At 32.9% G+C, this 20,839-nt stretch overlaps 1 protein-coding gene across 1 annotated transcript in view; it reads left to right on the plus strand.

Annotated features, from left to right (window-relative positions):
- Positions 1 to 20,839, plus strand: part of LOC127725600 (neuronal acetylcholine receptor subunit alpha-3-like) — a 46,417-nt gene that overhangs the window by 12,316 nt on the left and 13,262 nt on the right. The window contains exons 2-3 of the mRNA XM_052232686.1: positions 7,819 to 7,967; positions 10,977 to 11,131. Coding sequence (XP_052088646.1) covers positions 7,819 to 7,967; positions 10,977 to 11,131 — 304 coding nt within the window. The remainder of the gene's footprint in view (positions 1 to 7,818; positions 7,968 to 10,976; positions 11,132 to 20,839) is intronic.

Raw genomic sequence — 20,839 nt, forward strand, 5'->3', positions numbered from 1 at the left:
CTGTCACCCTGGTGATACATAATTGTCGTGATACTTCTTATCGTATCGCCCATACATAATTTGAATGACGCGACAGTGTTTACATTTCCTTTTTTCTATAATTGTTGCTGTCACCCTGGTGTTACATAATTGTCGTAAAACTTATCGTATCGCCCATACATAATTTGAATGACGCGACAGTGTTTACATTTCCTTTTATCTATAATTGTTGCTGTCACCCTGGTGTAACATAATTGTCGTAAAACTTCTTATCGTATCGCCCATACATAATTTGAATGACGCGACAGTGTTTACATTTCCTTTTATCTATAATTGTTGCTGTCACCCTGGTGTTACATAATTGTCGTAAAACTTATCGTATCGCCCATACATAATTTGAAGGACGCGACAGTGTTTACATTTCCTTTTATCTATAATTGTTGCTGTCACCCTGGTCTTACATAATTGTCGTAAAACTTATCGTATCGCCCATACATAATTTGAAGGACGCGACAGTGTTTACATTTCCTTTTATCCATAATTGTTGCTGTCACCCTGGTCTTACATAATTGTCGTAAAACTTCTTATCGTATCGTCCATACATAAGTTGAATGACACGACAGTGTTTACATTTCCTTTTATCTATAATTGTTGCTGTCACCCTGGTCTTACATAATTTCTAAAACTTCTAATTGTATCTTCCATACATAATTTGAAAGACATGACAGTGTTTACATTTCCTTTTATCTATAACTGTATCATGCAGACATATTTAGCAGAATTTCCACTGAATGCTTAATGGTTCATAAATGTTCCGAAAGTTCATGTATACTCGGGACAAAAACAAGTTAGCAATGCACCAAATCTGGAAGTTATTGAACCAGGAGAATTTTATGCCATTATCATGCAAAGGATATTGGATAGGGTTTGAAATTTACATTACAAGAGTTGACATACGGATCGTTTTTAACGTAAATATAATATATCGGTTTGATGCATAACGTCCAATGACAAATGTTTCATTATTTTCACGTCCAGGACATCGTATAGGCCCGATGGTCTCTAAATAATAATGTACATGATTTGTGAACCCAAAGGCTTTGTATCGAAATAAGGTCACCTGGACTTTTACCCGTTCAATGGTGAAACCCGAGAAAGAGGGCGTCCGTTTGGCTGTACGTGATGTATAAAAACACATCCACTTAATTACGGTCGGACCAGGGACGTTAAATCCGATGCCTCGTGTGGGCGTTCTACGTGTGCATAAGCTTATAGTTCAGTTGCGCTAGAATTAAGTTTCGCCAGCCCAAATACATTTTCTAGATTGCATACATAAATTCGCAAAAATTATAAAAAAAAAATCATTTGCGCCAATCTTTATATTTAAACTAGTATAAATGAGCAACCATATTGCTCTGGATGATAATTAATGACTTTCCGTTAATGTCCAGTGTAGTTAAAGTCATTTGAAACATGTCTTTGAAACAGGTTGAGATTTGTAAATATGGTTGAAAGTTCCACATATTATTTTAGCAATTTTTGCTATAGGGACCTACATACTTGTATTGTGTGTGACCAACTTTTTTCACCACTCTTCGAAACGGTTGCCTAATTTTTTTACCCTCGACAATAATAATCAAGATGGCCCTTTCCAACATATCCTTTTTTCAGGTGGTAGTTTATATTTTCTGACCTTCAACCAGGTTGACTTGATTTGCAGAACTTACCGATTGCATTCAGTGTTAAATTGTTCTTGTCCTTGATATTTATGAAATTTTTGCCACTGAACGTCAAACATACAATCTGTTCTGACTTAGTTTATACTTTTTATTCATTTAATCTTATTTGGTAGCAATTAGCTCATTGAAAAACGTTTAAGACTATAAAAACTGGATTCAATCCATTTGGATCTTCAAACCTGGAGTCAATACTCATATGACTTCGGAAACAACCATCGGATAGTATAAACAGGGGCGAATTTAGGGGGGTGATGCCCGAGCGCCCCCCTTTTATGGAGCTTTATTTATGGTTAATCCAGACTTTTTACCGCTTCCACTACAAATTTTGTCTAGTTTGGGGGCTCGCGGGCCCCCTCTTTTTCAAAATCCTGGATCCGCTTCTGATAAACCTAAGATAAGCCATTTTATAATGCAATTGAGTCAGATTAGTGGGTAATAAGAGAAAAAACGAAAACAGTTTTGCTTATGGTAAACCATGAAGGTAGTTCATAAGATTATACAAAGATGACGCAGAGAATGCACAGGATTACAAAGGCACTAAGTAATTAAAATAAAAATAAATATTTTGAAATTCAATTCAACAGACAACTCTAGTAATAAACAAAGTAATTAACGAAGTAATGCAGAAAATGAAACAAAAATCTTGTGGATAGTATCAACGAAAATTTAAACATTCATTTTTATAATACAAGAAAACGAATATGGACGCCACATCATTATAACAGCTCGTTCGGTTCTTTGCGTCAAACATCTCGCTCGGTCTTTTGCGCCAGGTAAATAAAATAGTTAGAATAATCCATCTGATAATAGACTTAGTTTGAAGAACGAGGCAACTGAGTAGGAAATTAAGACATCGGAGATAACTAATATTGAGTCAATAATATGAAAAAGGAATTCATTCTCACGAATGATACAGGAAAGGGAAGTAGTACAGCGGACAATACACACAAAAAAAATACAAGGGAAAATTAGTAGATGAATACATTTAAGTTGACATAAAAACGGGGATAATTCCAAGAACAATACAAATATTTCTAGAAAAACAGTCAATCCCCAGAACAATACAAAAGTAAATAAAGACGAACCGTAAACAAAGAAAATACAGCGGGTCAACAAAGAAATTATGATACAAACAAGAAAATATATATCGTAAACGTGTTCAGTGTTGTGAGATAGTTTATCCCTATCATACAAATTGAATTGGAATGTACAGTATCTTGTAAGAGTTATTGATTTCTCATAAGACCAATAACCTTATCTTCCGATTAAAGTCTTACTGCCATTTAAACAAATAATCCTCTGGACAGTCAACAAGGTTTTAAAACATATCGTTATAAGTAAATCAAAAATATGTGCGTTTAACTTTATGTTGGGTTTTTTAATTATTATTATTTATTAAAATAATTATATCTTATTTTGTGCACATGCTGCATAGTTTTTCAAAATGTTTGTTGTGTATATGTGTGCTGTTTCATTGACGTAAACCAACATTTTGTTATTTGTTTCTATCGGAATTTATATACTCATATGAGCACAATATCCCATCAACAGATGAAAGAGGAGCACTTATTCTTGGGTAGATCTGCATAGTCCGATAGAATCTTGCTACTATAGAACGTTAACTATAGAACGTTAAGATATTGGGTTTAAAACGTAGTAAAGTTCAACTTTTTAACAATTGAATAGAAAGAATTTCAAAACATGCGGAATGAATTTGCACTTTCTATAAGATGATGGATTTTTTTAATCGGTTCAAACTTTCTTGAAAAAAATCTCTTCTCCTTTTTTTTACTTTGTGTTTATCTTTTTAAATAAATGAAAGAAATGTAACATGAAAAAGGCTGTATTCTTACTACGTAAATTCCATGAGTCTGCAGTTCTATTTCTGTTTTCCTTCTTTTTATTATCTTGTATAATACAAACTAAGTGTTGTCAAACCATACACTCAAAGCCTGCACTTCTTCAAATGTTCAAATATTTATCTAACTCAAGGTTTTTGGTAACGGCTCATTTATCGCACTGCACGTGTTACATAATTCTTCAAATATCTGGAATCATGAATGGTGGTATAAAAATAATTCATCATTTTGTATTACTTTAAAAGCAGGTTGATTCAATGAGATACATGTCAGATTTGAATAAGATTACTTTTCTAATCAATTTAAAACCTCTTCATGTCATAAAATTCTTAAATTATATAGATTATCATATGAATGGAATATAAAAGACTTTTTATGTTCCGTGGTATCAACATCTTCTTTTATGCTTAATGCAATAAATATACATTTTAACTATATGAAATAAACTTACAGTGTTGATAAAGAATAAATTGTTTAACACCTTGAGGTAGTTTTTGTATCTTTGAAATTACTATGCAATGTGCTTTCTGTAGATATTTATACATTTATTGCCAAAAACTTGCAAAAACGATTTTCAAAAAAATATGCGATAAGAAAAAAAATAAACAAAATAAAAACAGTTTATTTACAATTAAGAAAAAACTCAAAAGTAAATAGATAAATTGTATAAATTACAACTAGTGAAATGCCGCGATAACAATGGAACAGAAAAAAGAAAAAGAAAAGAAAACGCTTACAGATGGAAGAAATATAAGGGTGATATCAAGTGTTAATAAAAGCTTTGGATTGTCTGCTTTGTATTCGGTGCCATATGTTAAAAGACCTTAATGTGTCCAATTTAATTAGATATATTAATTTGACACGTCTTGTGATATCTAAACGTGTTTAATGTTAACACTAAAATTATTTCCGTACTCCATGTATACCTTACAACAAAATTATTTTTATTTACCTGTGTACGTTATTTTATTTGTTGGCATTTTGTCCAAGGTTAGGGTTGTCATTCTGATATTTTTTTTCATCTAACCCCCTTGTTTTATTAATTTTGTATTTACATTGTGTCATAGATCAAATTTATTCGTTCAGTGTATGTTCACTTGTTTTTATTAATATGTCTTTTGATTGAGTTAAGCCGATATTTTATAGTGTGTCTTTCTATGTTGTGATGTTACACTATTGTTTCAGGTAGGGTGAAGGTTGGCGCCTATTAAAACGTTTAAACCCGCTGCATTTGTTTGCACCTGTCCTTAGTCAGGAACCTGATGTTCAGTGGTTGTCGTTTGTTGATGTGGTTCATACATGTTTCTCGTTTCTCGTTTTTTATATAGATTAGACCGTTGGTTTTCCTGTTTGAATGGTTTTACACTAGTCATTTTTGGGGCCCTTTATAGCTTGCTGTTCGGTGTGAGCCAAGGCTCCGTGTTGAAGGCCGTACTTTGACCTATAATGGTTTACTTTTACAAATTGTGACTTGGATGGAGAGTTGTCTCATTGGCACTCATACCACATCTTCTTATATCTAACCATACAAAGGCAATGAATGCATTCTACCATAAAAAGGGAGAGTCATTCTCTACCAGGTAATTGTTTCGCATCAGGATGCCAAGCTATTTGTTTCATACGATATACACGCCATCTTAAAATCATTACATAACAAAAGTTAGTTCGGTTTGGTTTCCTGATAATGTTGCTTAGATTCTATTGGCTTAAATGAGTTATATAAATCATTTCGTAACAAAAGTTAGTTCGGATTGGTTTCCTGATAATGTTGCTTAGATTCTATTGGCTTAAATGAGTTATATAATTTGGGATGCCTTACGACAAGTAGAAGAAATTATAAACGGAAGATCAGAATCAGGGTTGAATTAATTAACAGTATGGGTCTTCGAGCCCGATCGAAGAATCATGGCGCTTTAGGTGTCAGACCACAAAGTTCACCCACTCCATTTTAGAATGTATGTAAAAGTAGCCCTTCCCTAACATAATAATGCTTTTGATGTCATTGTTTACTTAAACTAACCAACACATTTGCAGAAATGAAACTGTTGGTGAAAGAGAAATATATTTAGACCATTTTGACTTCTCCATGAGTTTGCATTACAAATTGAGTATTATTGCGCTCCATAGTATACTTATCTAAGATTTCTAGAAAACTAGGGTTTTTTTTAGTAGTACAATGTAGTTACCTTCGGAACATTGGTATTTCACTACATCACTTTATAAACATTGGTTGAAAATTGGCATGTAGAATGGTGATACATGTACAATTCAATTTATACCTGGTTTCTATGAAGTTAAACTTAAGGTAAAATATTTAAAAAAGCTGTGAAATATGAAAAATTTGGTTGAATAGAGAGGGATTTTTGAATTGGTGGTCTTACACCTATATGATTGAGTCGGATACACAATGTTGGAAAAGCAGATGTAAGTGTAAATTAATAGTTTTATTATTGCGCATTCCAATTGCTTAATCCGTTATGTATACACGATTCGTTTTACTCACATAGATTCCTATGTATGATCAAGGATTTGTTTAGTACTGATGAATTTACTCAGTGCTAACCTATGTAATTAGCAGAGATTTATATGTTTTAAGTAATTTGTTAGTCTATCAAAGTATACAATTTAGAAAGTATGAGTCCAGAACGTGCACTTAAAAGAAGTCAGTACAACAAAACAACACGTAAATTTGAACATCAACAGTGTTTTGATGTAATCTACGGAACACACACCAATTCTTGTGTTACTCTCGCTGTGAACATGAACTGACGATGAACCTGAGAGTCTCACTTTTACCTGAAACAATTTAAATCATAATAGAGAGTAAAAAAATTTTTAGAATTCACGGTATCGAGTGTCAGTCTAATCATAACCTCGTAGATTTTATGATTATTTTGTCTACTATTGCAACGGTTTTATTTTTTATTTCACAGTCTATCCTAATTTGTGACCGTTAAAACGGAAGATGTCCATCTGAGCTTAACGAGCTGTTCCCTGTTAGGTCTCACTTTGTGTCATATAACTAATGAAAATTTAAATGAAACCCAAATAATTTTTCCGACAATGAAAAAAAATAATATATCAAACTAATAAACACGTATGAAATAAGAAAAAAATAAATCTCCCTCTTTTAACAAAAATTGCACAAATACAAAAACAAAAGCTGACATAATTTGTGATACTGCGAAGCAACCCTTACCTTTTTTAAAAGGTTACACTGCCTGTAAGGTTGTATCTGCTCAGTGGAAATGGAATGAAAAATAAAAGTTTTTTTAATTTTTTTCTATGTTTTGTATTTCATATACATACTTTTTAATTTTAATTATTAATGTTTTGTTCTGTTTGTTGATAATCCAGAGTTTTTAAAAAAAACTTAGACTCTTTTAGGCATCACAAAACCTTATGAATCGGTAACAATACTTATTTACTGTTACTTGACCTAACACACTTCTAGTAGCCTTATAATTAGATAATAGCCTATTTTGTCTATATTTTATGTCAGCTTTTTGTACTACTGTGATCATTTGCAGATTGTTCTCATGTTTGGCTGTCATTGTCGGACTTTTCATCGGAAATGAAGTATCACTGTTACTGATTAATGTGTCTAAGTTTAACAAATATTCGTTAGAATGTGTTAACTAGGTCAGAATATATTTTCAAATATCCCTAAGACATCAGATAAATAACAAAGTTCCATCCATTACTTCGACGAAAGGTATATTTGAATTATTTCGATTGCAAAGGTCGTGACTATCTTTGTTTATAATGAAAGGTAAATAGAGTTCCGAACGGTATATATAGCTCGAAAACAACATTGTATATTTCTTTGTGGTTTTTATTCTATTTTATCATTTTTTTTTTCTTAAATTTGTGTTTATCTATATGTTAAAAAATCTTTATTGTAAAATAAACAGTAATCGTTCAAGTCATTTATTTATTTATTAAAATGAACTCACGAATTAAACTTCTGTCTATACTGTAGATTAAAATGAAAATAAACATTTCCTATCTGTGGAACTTAAAGATATTGCGAAAAGATGCGAACTTTGCTTATATAATATATGTATCTAAAGACGTTCCCTTTTAAATTCCATATATTGAATTAAAATCTATAGTTGCATAGCATTAATAAATTAATGCAGGCAAAAGTAAAGGTTTAGATTATTTATTGGCGGTTATGTTTGTGATTTTATTTATATTTTCAATATAAAGGAATAACATTCTTTTTCTTCTATTTCCAGGATTACCAAACACTTCTATTGTTAATGATGAAGAACGCCTTATCAAAACATTGATGAATGACTACGATCCTAGAATAAGACCAGTGAACGCATCGAAGAGTCCAACAATAGTCGCTCTGGGATTATCCATCACAGAGATAGTAGAACTTGTAAGTCTACAAGTCATGATGCGGTTTCGTATGCTGTTATTATTAAATTGTTTTGCCTGAATTCAAGATACATGTATATTAAAGTAAGGTTACATTATCCATGGTCTGAAATTATACATTTGTTCCTTCAATCAAACATCCTGGATCATACAGCTAAGATGTACTATGACAGATTAGGAAATTGAAAAAAAAATTAACACAAGCTACAAGACTATTATAAATGTACATAGAAATGCTAACATAGACAAAAATATAATCAGCTGAAAAGACAGTGCCAAGAATTGTTAACATAGAGGGAATCATATCAAAAGAATTTAAATGAAGACACTTTACTTTTCAGTGCAATGTTTTGATGTGTATAGGAGTATGCCATCATGAAAAAGGGACATATTAATATGATAAGGCAAATATTTTTGCCAACTGAAACCGTTTTTTTTTTGCAGTGAAAATCTAAAGTTCCGAAGTCAATAATGTTTTTTTTAGACATTTTAGAATTCGGGGATGAACCAAATTCGGTGATAGTCATAAACGGGAAATAGGGCGGACGGAATGTTTGCTATGAATCCGAAATCAATAAAAAGCCATCTACCAAGAACACTCTGTGTTCAGAAAGCCTTTGTCAGAATTTACCCCGATGAATTAATATTTATCAAAAGAAGGTATAAGGAAGTTAACGAGAATTGTAGTTGAAGGAGAAAAGTAATTATATATGCACATACATCTTAAAGTGAAATAATTCTAAAACTCGTAATATTTTCAACAAAACACATTATTAGAGACATTTTAGCAATTGGGTTTGAGCAAAATCAATACTTTTGAATTAGAAGGAGAATAATGGTAGCAATGTTTCAATTATCTATAATGAAATTACTCTAAATTATTACCACGGTATCAGGTTGAGAGACGGAACAAGTAAATCGAATTCCAACTATTGCTCTAAGTCCTTTATCCTGTTCCTTCATAATTGAATATTTCTTAATGAAAGGAAAAGATAAAAAAGAATGTAAAGTTTTAAACTAGATTAAAAACAAAAGAGATAAACATTAAAGAAGATAACACAACGACACCTGGCCATATATAGATATACTAAAATTAAAGAAATATTAATTACTATATTTGATCAGAGATATTGCCAATGCAGATTATCAATTAATAAAGTGTATTGTAAATAAAGGGCTACGTTTACAACTCGTTGATCCATTTAGAATACACAAGCCCAGAAAAATAACCTGATGGAATCGCATGAACTCTAAACAGAGCGCGACCAGGTGCGTTAACAGGGTAGCGTTTCTTTGTATTTCAACAATTTTTAACCTGATTTCCAAAGGAAAATATCGGTTATTAATTTGGTGATATATGGCAGAAGGGCGGACGGCTGCCAAACAGTGTCCGTGCAATAACTTGAAAACGCTTTGACGAAATCTTTTCAAATTTAGAGATGTTGTTTCCTGTGACTAAATAAAGGTCAAGTGCGATTTCCACGATTTTAGATTTTATCGTTGTTGAGTTGTAGACCTTTAAGTAGCGTAAAGTGATACTTAGAGCGTTGTCCGTGTTATAACTTGAAAACGCTTTGACGAAATCTTTCCAAAAATTAGATATGTCGTTTTCGGTGACTAAAAGAAGGTCAAATTCGGATTTTAAGATTTTAGCTTCTATCGTTGATGAGTTAGAGACCTTTAAGTAGCGTAAAGGGATACTTAGAGCGTTGTCCGTGCAATAACTTGGCAATCATACCACATCTCCCTTTTTAATATGCATCAACCGCTAGTACGCAAAAGTTAAAATAACAGATTAGACGACAATAATGGTGTGTGAAGAAGATATAAATTAAGGGCAACCATAGTTTATCGATGTCCAAATCTTGTAAATTCATTAAGAAAAAACAATTCAAGATAAAAAGAAAACACGAGGGAATTGCATGAACTCTAAATGGAGCAAAACCAGGTGCGCCGACTGGATAAGACCGCGATTTGAGACACAGACACATCGTATCTACAGCTTACCAATTCTTGTGTCAATTTCAGTCGTTCTTGCGTACTGTAACAGTGGTGGACCCAGGGGTGGGGTGGGGGGGGGGGGGGTCTGGGGATTGGAACATCCACTCTTTGTTTGACAACTGACGATTTTGTATGAGGACATATGGTTGGAACCCCCTTTTTATATGACTTGCATGTGTTGGAACCCCCCCCACCTTCTCTTTTAAAAATGGCTGAATTCGCGCCTGCGTATGAGAAATGTAAACACACAAGTAGCATTATAACCATAAAAAAACTCATCATAAATACCAGGATTGAAATTTTGTACGCCAGACGCACGTTTCGTCTACAAAAGACTCAACAGTGACGCTCGCATCATAAAAATTAAAAAGGCCAAATAAAAGACGAAGTTGAAAAGCATTGACGACCTAAAATTCCTAAAAGTTTTGCCAAATACAGCTAAGGTAATATATTCCTGTTGCAGAAAAACTTTAGTATTTCGAAAAATGCAAAGTTTTGTAAACAGTTAATTTATATTTGTTACCATATCAATGATAATTCATGTCAACACAAAAGTGATGACTTCTGGTCTGGTGGTACCCTAGGCGGAGAAAAACTCCACCAGCAGTGGCATCGACATCATAAATACAAGGATTGAAATTTTATACGCCAGACGCGCGTTTCGTCTACAAAAGACTCATCAGTGACGCTCGAATAAAAAAAGTTAAAAAAGGCCAAATAAAATACGAAGTTGAAGAGCATCGAAGACCCAAAATTCCTAATAAATATTGTTTAAGATATAAAACAGTCTTCTTTGTCCCTAACTGCAGATAGTGTATTAAAAAGCAATATAAATACTTCTGCATATTCTATCAGTTTCAATGTTTTACCATAGATTGTATCAGATTCATCTCAAAACAACCGACAAACGTTTATCTATGATTCTTCAGATAACTATAATAATCTTTATCTTTTTTGATGTTAAAGTTTCATTTTACTATAACTGTATCAAACATTCTTCTTTTCCTAGCATGAAAAAGGTGAAATACTCGAGACCACTGCCTATGTTCGTCAAATGTGGGAAGATTCACGCTTGAAATGGGATCCAAATCAATTCTCAGGGACTATGGCTGTCCATCTACCAGCGTCATCAGTGTGGAAGCCAGATGTTGTGCTACTTAATAAGTAAGATTGTAGTTTAGTCGCATGGAAAGTCCCCAATGGACTTCGCACAAACAGCAATAAACGAATCAGTCATTTTTATTTTTATACGATTGTACAACACCATGTTGTTTTGCATCGCTGCGACTGCATGAAAAATTAGTAGTTATTTTTATGTGCATGACAGTGCTACGTTTTGGGTCATTTGCTTCGCAGTCCTTTAGTTGATGTGCACTTGCCACGTGGGGAAAATGAAACTACGCAGGGAAATTGTGTTGTTTTATTAAAGATAATCCCTAGTTCACTCAAAGAAACAGGGTTGAGATGTCATGTGCATGGATAGATATGATTTATATATTAAATGAGAAAACTTTAAAGTGTTTGATAACCGCATTTCGTACGAGTATTGCCGTTTGAACGCCTATGTCGATAATTTTTCATTATTGTCAGATTTACGTAAGTTCAATCATCAATCTGGAAAGATGATAAACTTTTTAACGATGATCTGTGGAATTGTTATACAGATATCTCAGCTTACCACTGAAACTTTTAGATTAAATCTTTGAATCCTTTTTACCATGATATGATAAACGTTACCCAGGAGAAATTGTTTAAAGAAAATCTGATAAACGGATTGATGGTACTGAATCACTTATAAGCATCATCAAAATGTTTAAAGAAAAAAAATACAGTATATGAAAGGGTGAACAGTTTGTTTTGGAGTCAGTTTGAAACGTGTCCGATTTAATTCATAAGTGTAATACCCCTTTAATGTGATTTCTGAAACGTCAATGATTATGATTGCAGTGCTATATCTTTGTAAAAAGTTAACAGATTGATCTTATCTGTTTAAATATCATCCAAGAATTTATACCAAATGAAAGAAAATGCTATTTGTCATTTATGTTATATATGTTAATCGCAAGAATAATAGTTAGCTTTGACCCAATTAAATAAACTCATCATATATATAGTATAGCATTTTTATTATGGTAATAAAACATTATAAGGTTAACAGGATCTTAACATTGTATACTGCAAGTATAAGATACAATACAAAGGTAACAAAGAAACAGGCCGGTAACAACCGTTGCCGGATAGTTTTTCTGCACGAGTAGTCAGGTGTAGGTCCGAGGTGGTAGCCGAGGACCTTGACCTGACTACAAGTGCAGAAGAACTATACGGCAGTTTGTTTCCGGCCTGTTTTTTGTTACCTCTGTTTTGTATCTGACTTGTACGACGTTTCAAGAAAGAAGTAGTACATTTTGCCTTTAGAAGAGGTAGCAAAATTAAACAGATTAGAAACTTAAATTGCCATATAGCAGTTAATGTAAGTTACAGTTTAAACAAACCTTTTTTTCACTTCCCTTCAGCCGACAGTTTTTTTTTCTCAAGAAATTCAAGAATCTAATAATTTTATGAAAAAGAACCATGTCAAGTAAACGTTGAATGTCGTACACATTTGAGACTTTTTAAAGTGCAACTTCACAAGTAAGTAATGTATGAAAAAGATTTCAGAGGTAAGCAAGCTAACATTTGATTTTTTTGAGGGGGAAACGGAAAAGGGGGGGGGGTAAAATAAATTTAAAATAAACAGGCTTGATCCTTTTTTTGTTATAAAATGCAGGATGTGCCATTCTATTCCCCCATTTCCCTTTGAAAAATAATAAAAATCGTACGTTTGCTCCCAAATATATGAATTCAATATATATGAATTCAATATACATGTTTATGAATTCAATAACAATATAAATGTATAAAAAGAATGAATTTCCTATTTCATTAGTGAATGAAATGTTTTGAAAAAATGGATTTTGTCTTGTTATTTGATATATATAGGCATATATTTTGGATTATTTTTAAAATGTTCATGTTTATAAGTTTTTATATGTCTCTAATAGTTTTGATCAGGATTAAACACGTGTCACAATATGATCCAATCGCAGCTTACCGTCCAAAATTGGTGACATAAGTTGAATGGTTTTCTTCAAGATTTATTGCCTATTTGAACATGTATTACACGGACACTTTTTTTTATAGGACCAATCGTGCATTGGTGAGTTAATACGGATTTTATCTTTTGATTAGATTTAATTTTTTTATATATATTTCCTGTCTTTTTTATTGAATTATAAACGTCGGTACTAGCCTTTCTTTCAGCATGTCCAGAATACTATTCATGTCCATATATTGGAAAACAATACATTTACGGACCGACCATTCAGCTTCAAAAGGGGGTATGTTTTTTCCGAGTAAGAATTTTTTTTTTCGAAATTAGCACTATTATATACGGTATTCGGAAAATCAGGAATCAGAACATTATTTTGTCATCTGCCTGACCACAATATATTTTTTCTCATAAAATTGGGGATCAGAATATTTTTTAGGAAAAAACCGTAACCCTCCTTTTGAAGTTAAATGGTCAATCCCTTAGTGTACTGCTATTAATAGTAAAATACTGGAATTGTTTGAAAAAAATATAGTTATTGATGCCAACGTAAATATTCTAATATAAAACACAGGAAATATTTCGGTGAAACAAACAGTTCAAATCTAATTGAAATTTGAAGTGCCCATGAACTCACTTATCATGCACGAGTGATTCTATTCATAAAAAGTGTCCGTGTAACAACTAAAAAAAGTCCGTGTATCATCTAAAAAGTGTCCGTGTAACACCCGTTAATGTACTGTTTTTCTATAGTTCTCCTGGAAGCAAAGTCGTACAATCGACCATATCAAATGCCTCTTGCACTGAAATGTACGTTCACCCAACGAAATACACATGGATGAGATAGCATAATTTGGTAAAGACACAAAATATTAAATTGTCACATTCTTTACCAAAACCAATATTCTATCGGTAACAATATTTTTTTATTAAATACAATCTCCTTTAAGGTCAAGGTTCACAGATTTTGGTAAAATTTTGTTTGCAACTTTGGAGCGTTGAACTATACCTGAAAATCGAAAACATAATTCATTTATCTCATTCATTTTCTGAAATATTTCTGATTAAATTCTTTAAAAATAGGTGAACATTTGTATAGAAATCACATGGAATCGTCGAAAAACGTTCTTGAATTTGTCTTAAAATCATCAAATTTCCGATTTCAAGCAGGTGACGGAAGCTTGTCCTTGATCAGTAGGGGAACTTGACCTTCCGTAGCACATCGCGCATCGGTTCAATCCTGTTTTGGTGGGATTCACACAGTTCAATCTTTAGTGTTCTGTTTAAAATAAAATTGAGAATGGAAACGGGGAATGTGTCAAAGAGACAACAACCAGACCAAAGAGCAGAAAACAGCCCAAGGCCACTAATGGGTCTTCTATACAGCGAGAAAATTCCGCACCCGGAAGCGGGCTTCAGCTGTTCCCTAAACAATAATGTATACTAGTTCAGCGAAAAATGGACGCCACACTAAACTCCGAAACATTTAAATGATCCCAAAATTAAAAAAAAAAAAAACATACAAGACCAAGGATGGAGGTTTCTGACTTAGAACAGGCGCAAAAATGCGGAGGGGTTAAACATGTTTTGTGAGATCTCAACCTTCCCCCTATTCCACTAGCCAATGTAGAATAAACCAACACATAGCAATACGCACAGTAAAACTCAGTTTAAAAGAAGTCCGAGTCCGATGTTAGAATAGGTAACGGAAGAAACTAAACAAAATGACAATGATCAACATAGATAAAGAAAGGACTACTAGCAGTTACTGACATCCCAGCTTCAGACCTCAATGAAACTGATTGAAAGATTATGTCTTCATCATATGAAAATCAAGCACAATCCCGTCCGTTGTTTAGTATCATACCATCATAAAATGTAAGAGAAGAACATAACCCATATCATGCCAACAACTGGTTTCAGAATAAATGTGATTATTTCCTATGTAAAGACCCTATGAGTGAAGCTTGTCAATACCAGTTACTTCGGTGAAAATGTACATACATCCGGCATATTATGCAATAACGGACGCCATGTGTAAATATAGCACTCTGCTGTTATCCTAATATATATTTATATAAGTATATTTTTTTCAATTGTTTAAATCAATTGTAAAAACTCGGTGTCAATTAAGTCGGGGAACTGCAGAGTGTTTCTGTTTCTGACTTCTAAATATGCGCTTTCGTAGACACAGAGCCACCGCCTTTAGAACCCTTTCAATTTTTTTAAACAAAGCACTATATTAGCTTGCTTTCGACTTCACATTTTGTTCAGAAGAAGTTGAATAGACATATATATATACTTATAAATTTAAGTATAAAACTTGACGCTACTCTTCATTCTTTGTTGACATATTTGTTTGTTTTTTTATAGTAATTAAGATTATAACACAATTTTTTACTGCTGTATTTTTGACATTTTTACCTATTATGTCTATTTGTTTTGTTCACACATTGTTGTCAATTTTATGCAACTGTAATACATGTTAGAAGTTAAGCTAGCTATAAAACTAGGTTTAATCCACCATTTTCTACATATGGAAATACCTGTCCCAAGTCAGGAATATGACAGTTGTTTTCCATTCGTTTGATGTGTTTGAGCTTTTGATTTTGCCATTTGATAAGGGACTTTCCATTTTGAATTTTCCTTGGAGTTCGGTATTTTTGTTATTTTACTTTTTTTTCAGTGCATTTTATGTTTGTTAATTTCAATTGCTTGAAAACTCATCTAAGATACCAGGCTTATAATTTTGTACCCAAGACACGGCTTACGTCTGCAAAAGACTCATCAGTGACGCTCGAATCAAACAAATTAACAGGCCAAATAATGTCCGAAGCTGATAAACAGAGAAGGATTGAAAAGCTTATGAAATTGTTACAAAAAGAACAATGTGTTTGGTTCATTTAACACACCTTCGTAATACACACTAGCAAATCATAACATTTGTTATCTTATCAAATGTACATTTCTTTCATTAAGTGTATATTATTTACGAGTTTGTTTGTTAGACATCATATTCCTTCAGAGGTAAAATCATAGGTTTGCCTTTCAAAATGGCCTGTGCAATGACAAATGAGGTTTAGCGATTGTATGTACTTTAATTCTTTCTGACGCCAATCTTAGATTTTACAGTCTCAAATATCCGTTTTTCAAATGAAGCCAGTGTATATAACAATCAACAAATGTAATTCCGTTACGAACGATTACTATTCACCTTACCCATAAAATATACACACACACAAAAACAACACACTAGTGACACACTTTTAGTTGCTAAAATGGTTGTAAAGTCCGAGTGTCGGATGCTTAACCTAACTTTCAGAAGCACTGCAAATGTTATTAGAATATTTCCATACAGAGAGTTTCTTCAAATAAACGTTTGAATTTCTGATGGTTACTGGTACCCGACAAGTAGTGTTTGATAGACTTTTTTGTCTTATTTTCGTTCGGTCATTTCGTACTGTTCTTCTGTTACTCATAATTTTGATTTTACATATGGTATCTCCCTTCTTTTTATGAGCTTTACCTGCCGAAATACAGCATATTTGTAAAAAGAAAGACACACATTTCAATATTCCTTCTTTTATCAAAATTCATTTTAAAGAATTTTTTTATTTTACACTTTTTTCATTGGCAAGTGTTTCACATGCCATTACTAATAGCTAAAATTCGAATGAGCTGCAGTATTATAATCCTAACACCCATTTTAATATTAAAAATAAATCACAACTTACCTCAGAAAGACAGTTCGCATGGCGGGTTATGCGTGAATAGCAGAAGACGTTTACCTTGTGGACGCCCCGGGTCTTGTTGTGGACGCCCCGGGTCTTGCTGTGGACGCCCCGGATCTTGCTGCTATTAGAGTGTATGCGAGTCATTCAGTTTTTGTTTGTTACCTTGATTTGTCTCTTCTTAATCGATTTACGAGATTTGAACATCGGTAAACTACTATAGCCTTAAATTATTATGATATTATCCAAATTTGAAGTGGACAAGTAACGATAAAACATTCAAAATTCACATATCATGCTAAAGGGCCAAAATCATTCGCAATGTTTCGCAAACAATTATTTAAATTGGATTTATTGGAATAACAGAGATGTATTTAAAGAAATATCACTGTCATTTTGGGATTCGATGGCTACAACTCATTAAATACATTTTTTTTTTTGTATATTCAATGTTGATTAAATGTTAAATTCATCCGAAACTTTAAAGTTTGCTATCCCAGGCATATACTGCTATAGTCACATTTGGTCCTACTTAAGGGATTTTTTTTTTAATGCGTTTCTACTTCCGAATATATTTGACCTTCAAAATGTTTTGTTTTGAGTGGCATTGTTGGGTCTTACGTAGATGAAACTTGCGTCTGGCGTACTTAATTATAAGCCTTGAATCTTTTGTTTTTGATATGATGGATTTATGTACTGGCAAACAAGACTAACTGGAATAACACCTTACTAGCTTTTACATCTTTTTCGAGACGGGATGTAATATTGCAATAAGTCAATTTAAAATTGAAAACGTTTGTAATACTTTGATGAAATCCTCTTGTGTGAAAGAGGTTTAGAAGATAGAACCTAATTTATCTTAAAATCAATATACTCAGCATAGAAATTGATTGAAGTTACAGTAAAAAGCACTTTGTTTTCATCAGTGTCGTCCTTGTTATTTCAGAACGATCGTTTGAAAACAGGAATGCGGAAAAGTTGTCACAGCTTATTGAATGAAGGAAATGAAATGATCACATGTAAATTAGTTTGTCTGACCGAAATTCCTATCGTAATACGTGTTTGAATAATCTTAATAAGGCAGAAAATGCGCATTAAAACCTTTAGTAAATATTGGGTCGAAAGATAAAGTTTTGTTCAATTATTAAAACATTGAAAACGTAATTTTAGTGAAAGATCAACGTAATCATATTGTTCGAAGGGTATAATTTTACCAACAATTTGTTAATGACATTAAAGAGAAAAGTTAAAGCGTAGATTACAAGATAGAACAATAAACAGGCATGGACTAAGAACTTAGATTTTGAACATAAGTTAATTTGAGTTTGACTAAAAGGGGCATTAGCTACGAGATATAAAAAAAATAAAATATGATTTTATTCTGTTCAATCATTAAGGAAGTGAAATAGTGAAATAATGATTCGCTTTTAGCAGCCAGTTTAGTTCAATTTTGTCAAAATAAGCTAATTGTGACTTGGACGGAGAGCTGTCTCATTGCCACTCATACCACATCTTCTTATATATATTAAGAAACATCGCTGATGAATTATTCACTTGCAAGTGCATAATTCGACCTCATTGAATCCGTATTCATGTGACCTTCAATTTAACTCATTAGCTAGATTGGTTACGCATGTATTAGTCGTGTTCAGCCATTAAAAGGAAAAGAATGACAACATTGAAAGTGAAACAAGAATGAACCATTTCGTTTACTGAATCGATCCACAAAAAATATTTTTTACAGGTAAAAACGATGATTAACTTATTTTTTTAACCTATAACATGAAATCAGAGAGACCTAGAAAAGTCCTATTGCACGAGGTCGCTATCTATCTATATTTATGTTTATGTTTATATGTGATCGTCGGCAGTCTCCGGAGGTCATCTCAATGGTTATTTAGATGGCGTCTAGACTAAAATACACACGAAATGCTGATATATATTATCGAGTCCGTGCATTGTTAATTGTTTATTTCAGACTTATTGTAATTTGGATATATGTTGTAGTATGTTATTAATCAAATATGAGAATTTGAGTCAAATCGGTGAACATGAATTTGACAGCTAATGCCCCTTTAAACTTTCTCTTTTTAAAATAACAGACTTGGCTCGAGGTTAAGTGATCAAATAACATGTCATTTACGCATGAAATTTATAACGTGTTGTTTACATCTTTTTACAGCACTGGGTTGATACCTCTGCTGGTTGACTATCGAATGTATCTTCAGTTCAGTAGTCAGTACTTCGTTACTGACATGATTTATAACAAACCTTTTTAAAATTGTCTGTTTGTAAATTTTGAAATTATAGAGAAACTAAGGTTCCAATTCACTTCAATTCGGCTTTGAGCGTTCCTAAAGCAGGTTAATCCAGAAAGGCGCTTCGGACGCATGACATTTATAACGTGTTGTTTTTATTTTTTTAACCTTTACGCAATACTTGGTTTTGAAAGTAATGTAACAATTTCAGCAAATGAGAATTCTGGTGCCATTTGAAATAATTACCCAATTTGAATTAAGTGGACACATAGTTCGTAAATTGTTTAAGATATTTGCGGACTTGAAAAACCTGGTGGTAGATTCCGCTATATCTACGAATACAACAGGTTGCTGAGAAGATTATAACTTAAGCTCAACAGTACAAATTAAAAAAAGAACAGACATCTAGATAATATAAATTAAGGAGATAAGATAAGATTCCCAAAAGAGACAACTTTTCAACAGAGTCTTAATGGCATGGATGTAATCAACTATAGTTCACCGTATGTCTTTTAAAAAAGAGCAAAACCCATAACGGCAGCCATAGAAGGCACAAGTATGACTAACATTTGAAACAATTCAAACGAACAAACCCAACGGCCTAATTTTTGACAAAACAATAAACCGAAAACAAATATGACAGGCAGCATCCAACGACAGAATAAATAATATGACAGTTAAACATGTTTGTGAGCACTCCCCTTTAATCCTGGTATCTGTGATGAGTTTATTCACATAGGTCAGTGGTGTAACAGCACACTACAAGGTTTGTTTTACAGTTTCCAATAACGGACAATAATTTATAAGCAGTCAACTGGCACATAGTCTTAGGTAATAGAATATCATTTTATGATTACATATCTAAGAAATTCTTATGTAATGTTATTCAATTTACGCTCGTACTCCTTCAATCAAAGTTGACCTGAATAATTTTTTTCACCTTCCAAATGTTTCATCCTGTGTGTGTGTGAAAGTGATGCATGTCAGCTGCAGGAAGTTGGAAATGTGGAAAGGTCGTATTTACAAGCAATAATATGAGTATATGCTATGTGTTTCTATATTCTACATTGGCTAGAGGCATAGGGGGAGGTTTGAGATCTCACAAAACATGTTTAACCCCGCCGCATTTTTGCGCCTGTCCCAAGTCAGGAGCCTTTGGCCTTTGTTAGTCTTGAATATTTTTTTAATTTTAGTTCATTTATATGTTTTGTAGTTTAGTGTGACGTCCATTTTCACTGAACTAGTACACAATTTTATTAAGGGGCCAGCTGAGGACCACCTCCGGGTGCGGGATTTCTCGCTGCGTTGAAGACCCATTGGTGGCCTTCGCCTGTTGTCTGCTCTTTGGTCGGGTTGTTGTCTCTTTGACATATTCCCTATTTCCATTCTCAACTTTATAACTTTAAAACATACTGGTCAGGGCTCTTATTGATCGGCAGAGGTTTGACTAATTTCATTTAAATTTGTTTCACTGACGGGATCATAATTCAAAAGTTCGTATTTTGTAAAGATTGAATCATGGCACTGTGGTAGGGGCGAATTGGTAATGTTGATGGTGAAAAATATTATAGCAACTGCCGAAGCAAGAACAGAAATAAAAGCTGTGTTTCTTTCTCTGGTATATTTGATATTTCTTAGCATTTCTATTGAATTGTTTCTTCTGTACTCTCATCCAAATCCCGTCTTATACACGATGTACTCAGATGTGCAGGAAGAAAATTTATATCTTGCTGCTCATGATATTTGTCGTAATGCCCTTTAATTAAATTCTATCAATTCTTATGTTAAAACAATG

Source organism: Mytilus californianus, unplaced genomic scaffold (assembly GCF_021869535.1).
Source record: "Mytilus californianus isolate M0D057914Y unplaced genomic scaffold, xbMytCali1.0.p SCAF_15, whole genome shotgun sequence".
In the NCBI taxonomy this organism is placed as follows: domain Eukaryota; kingdom Metazoa; phylum Mollusca; class Bivalvia; order Mytilida; family Mytilidae; genus Mytilus; species Mytilus californianus.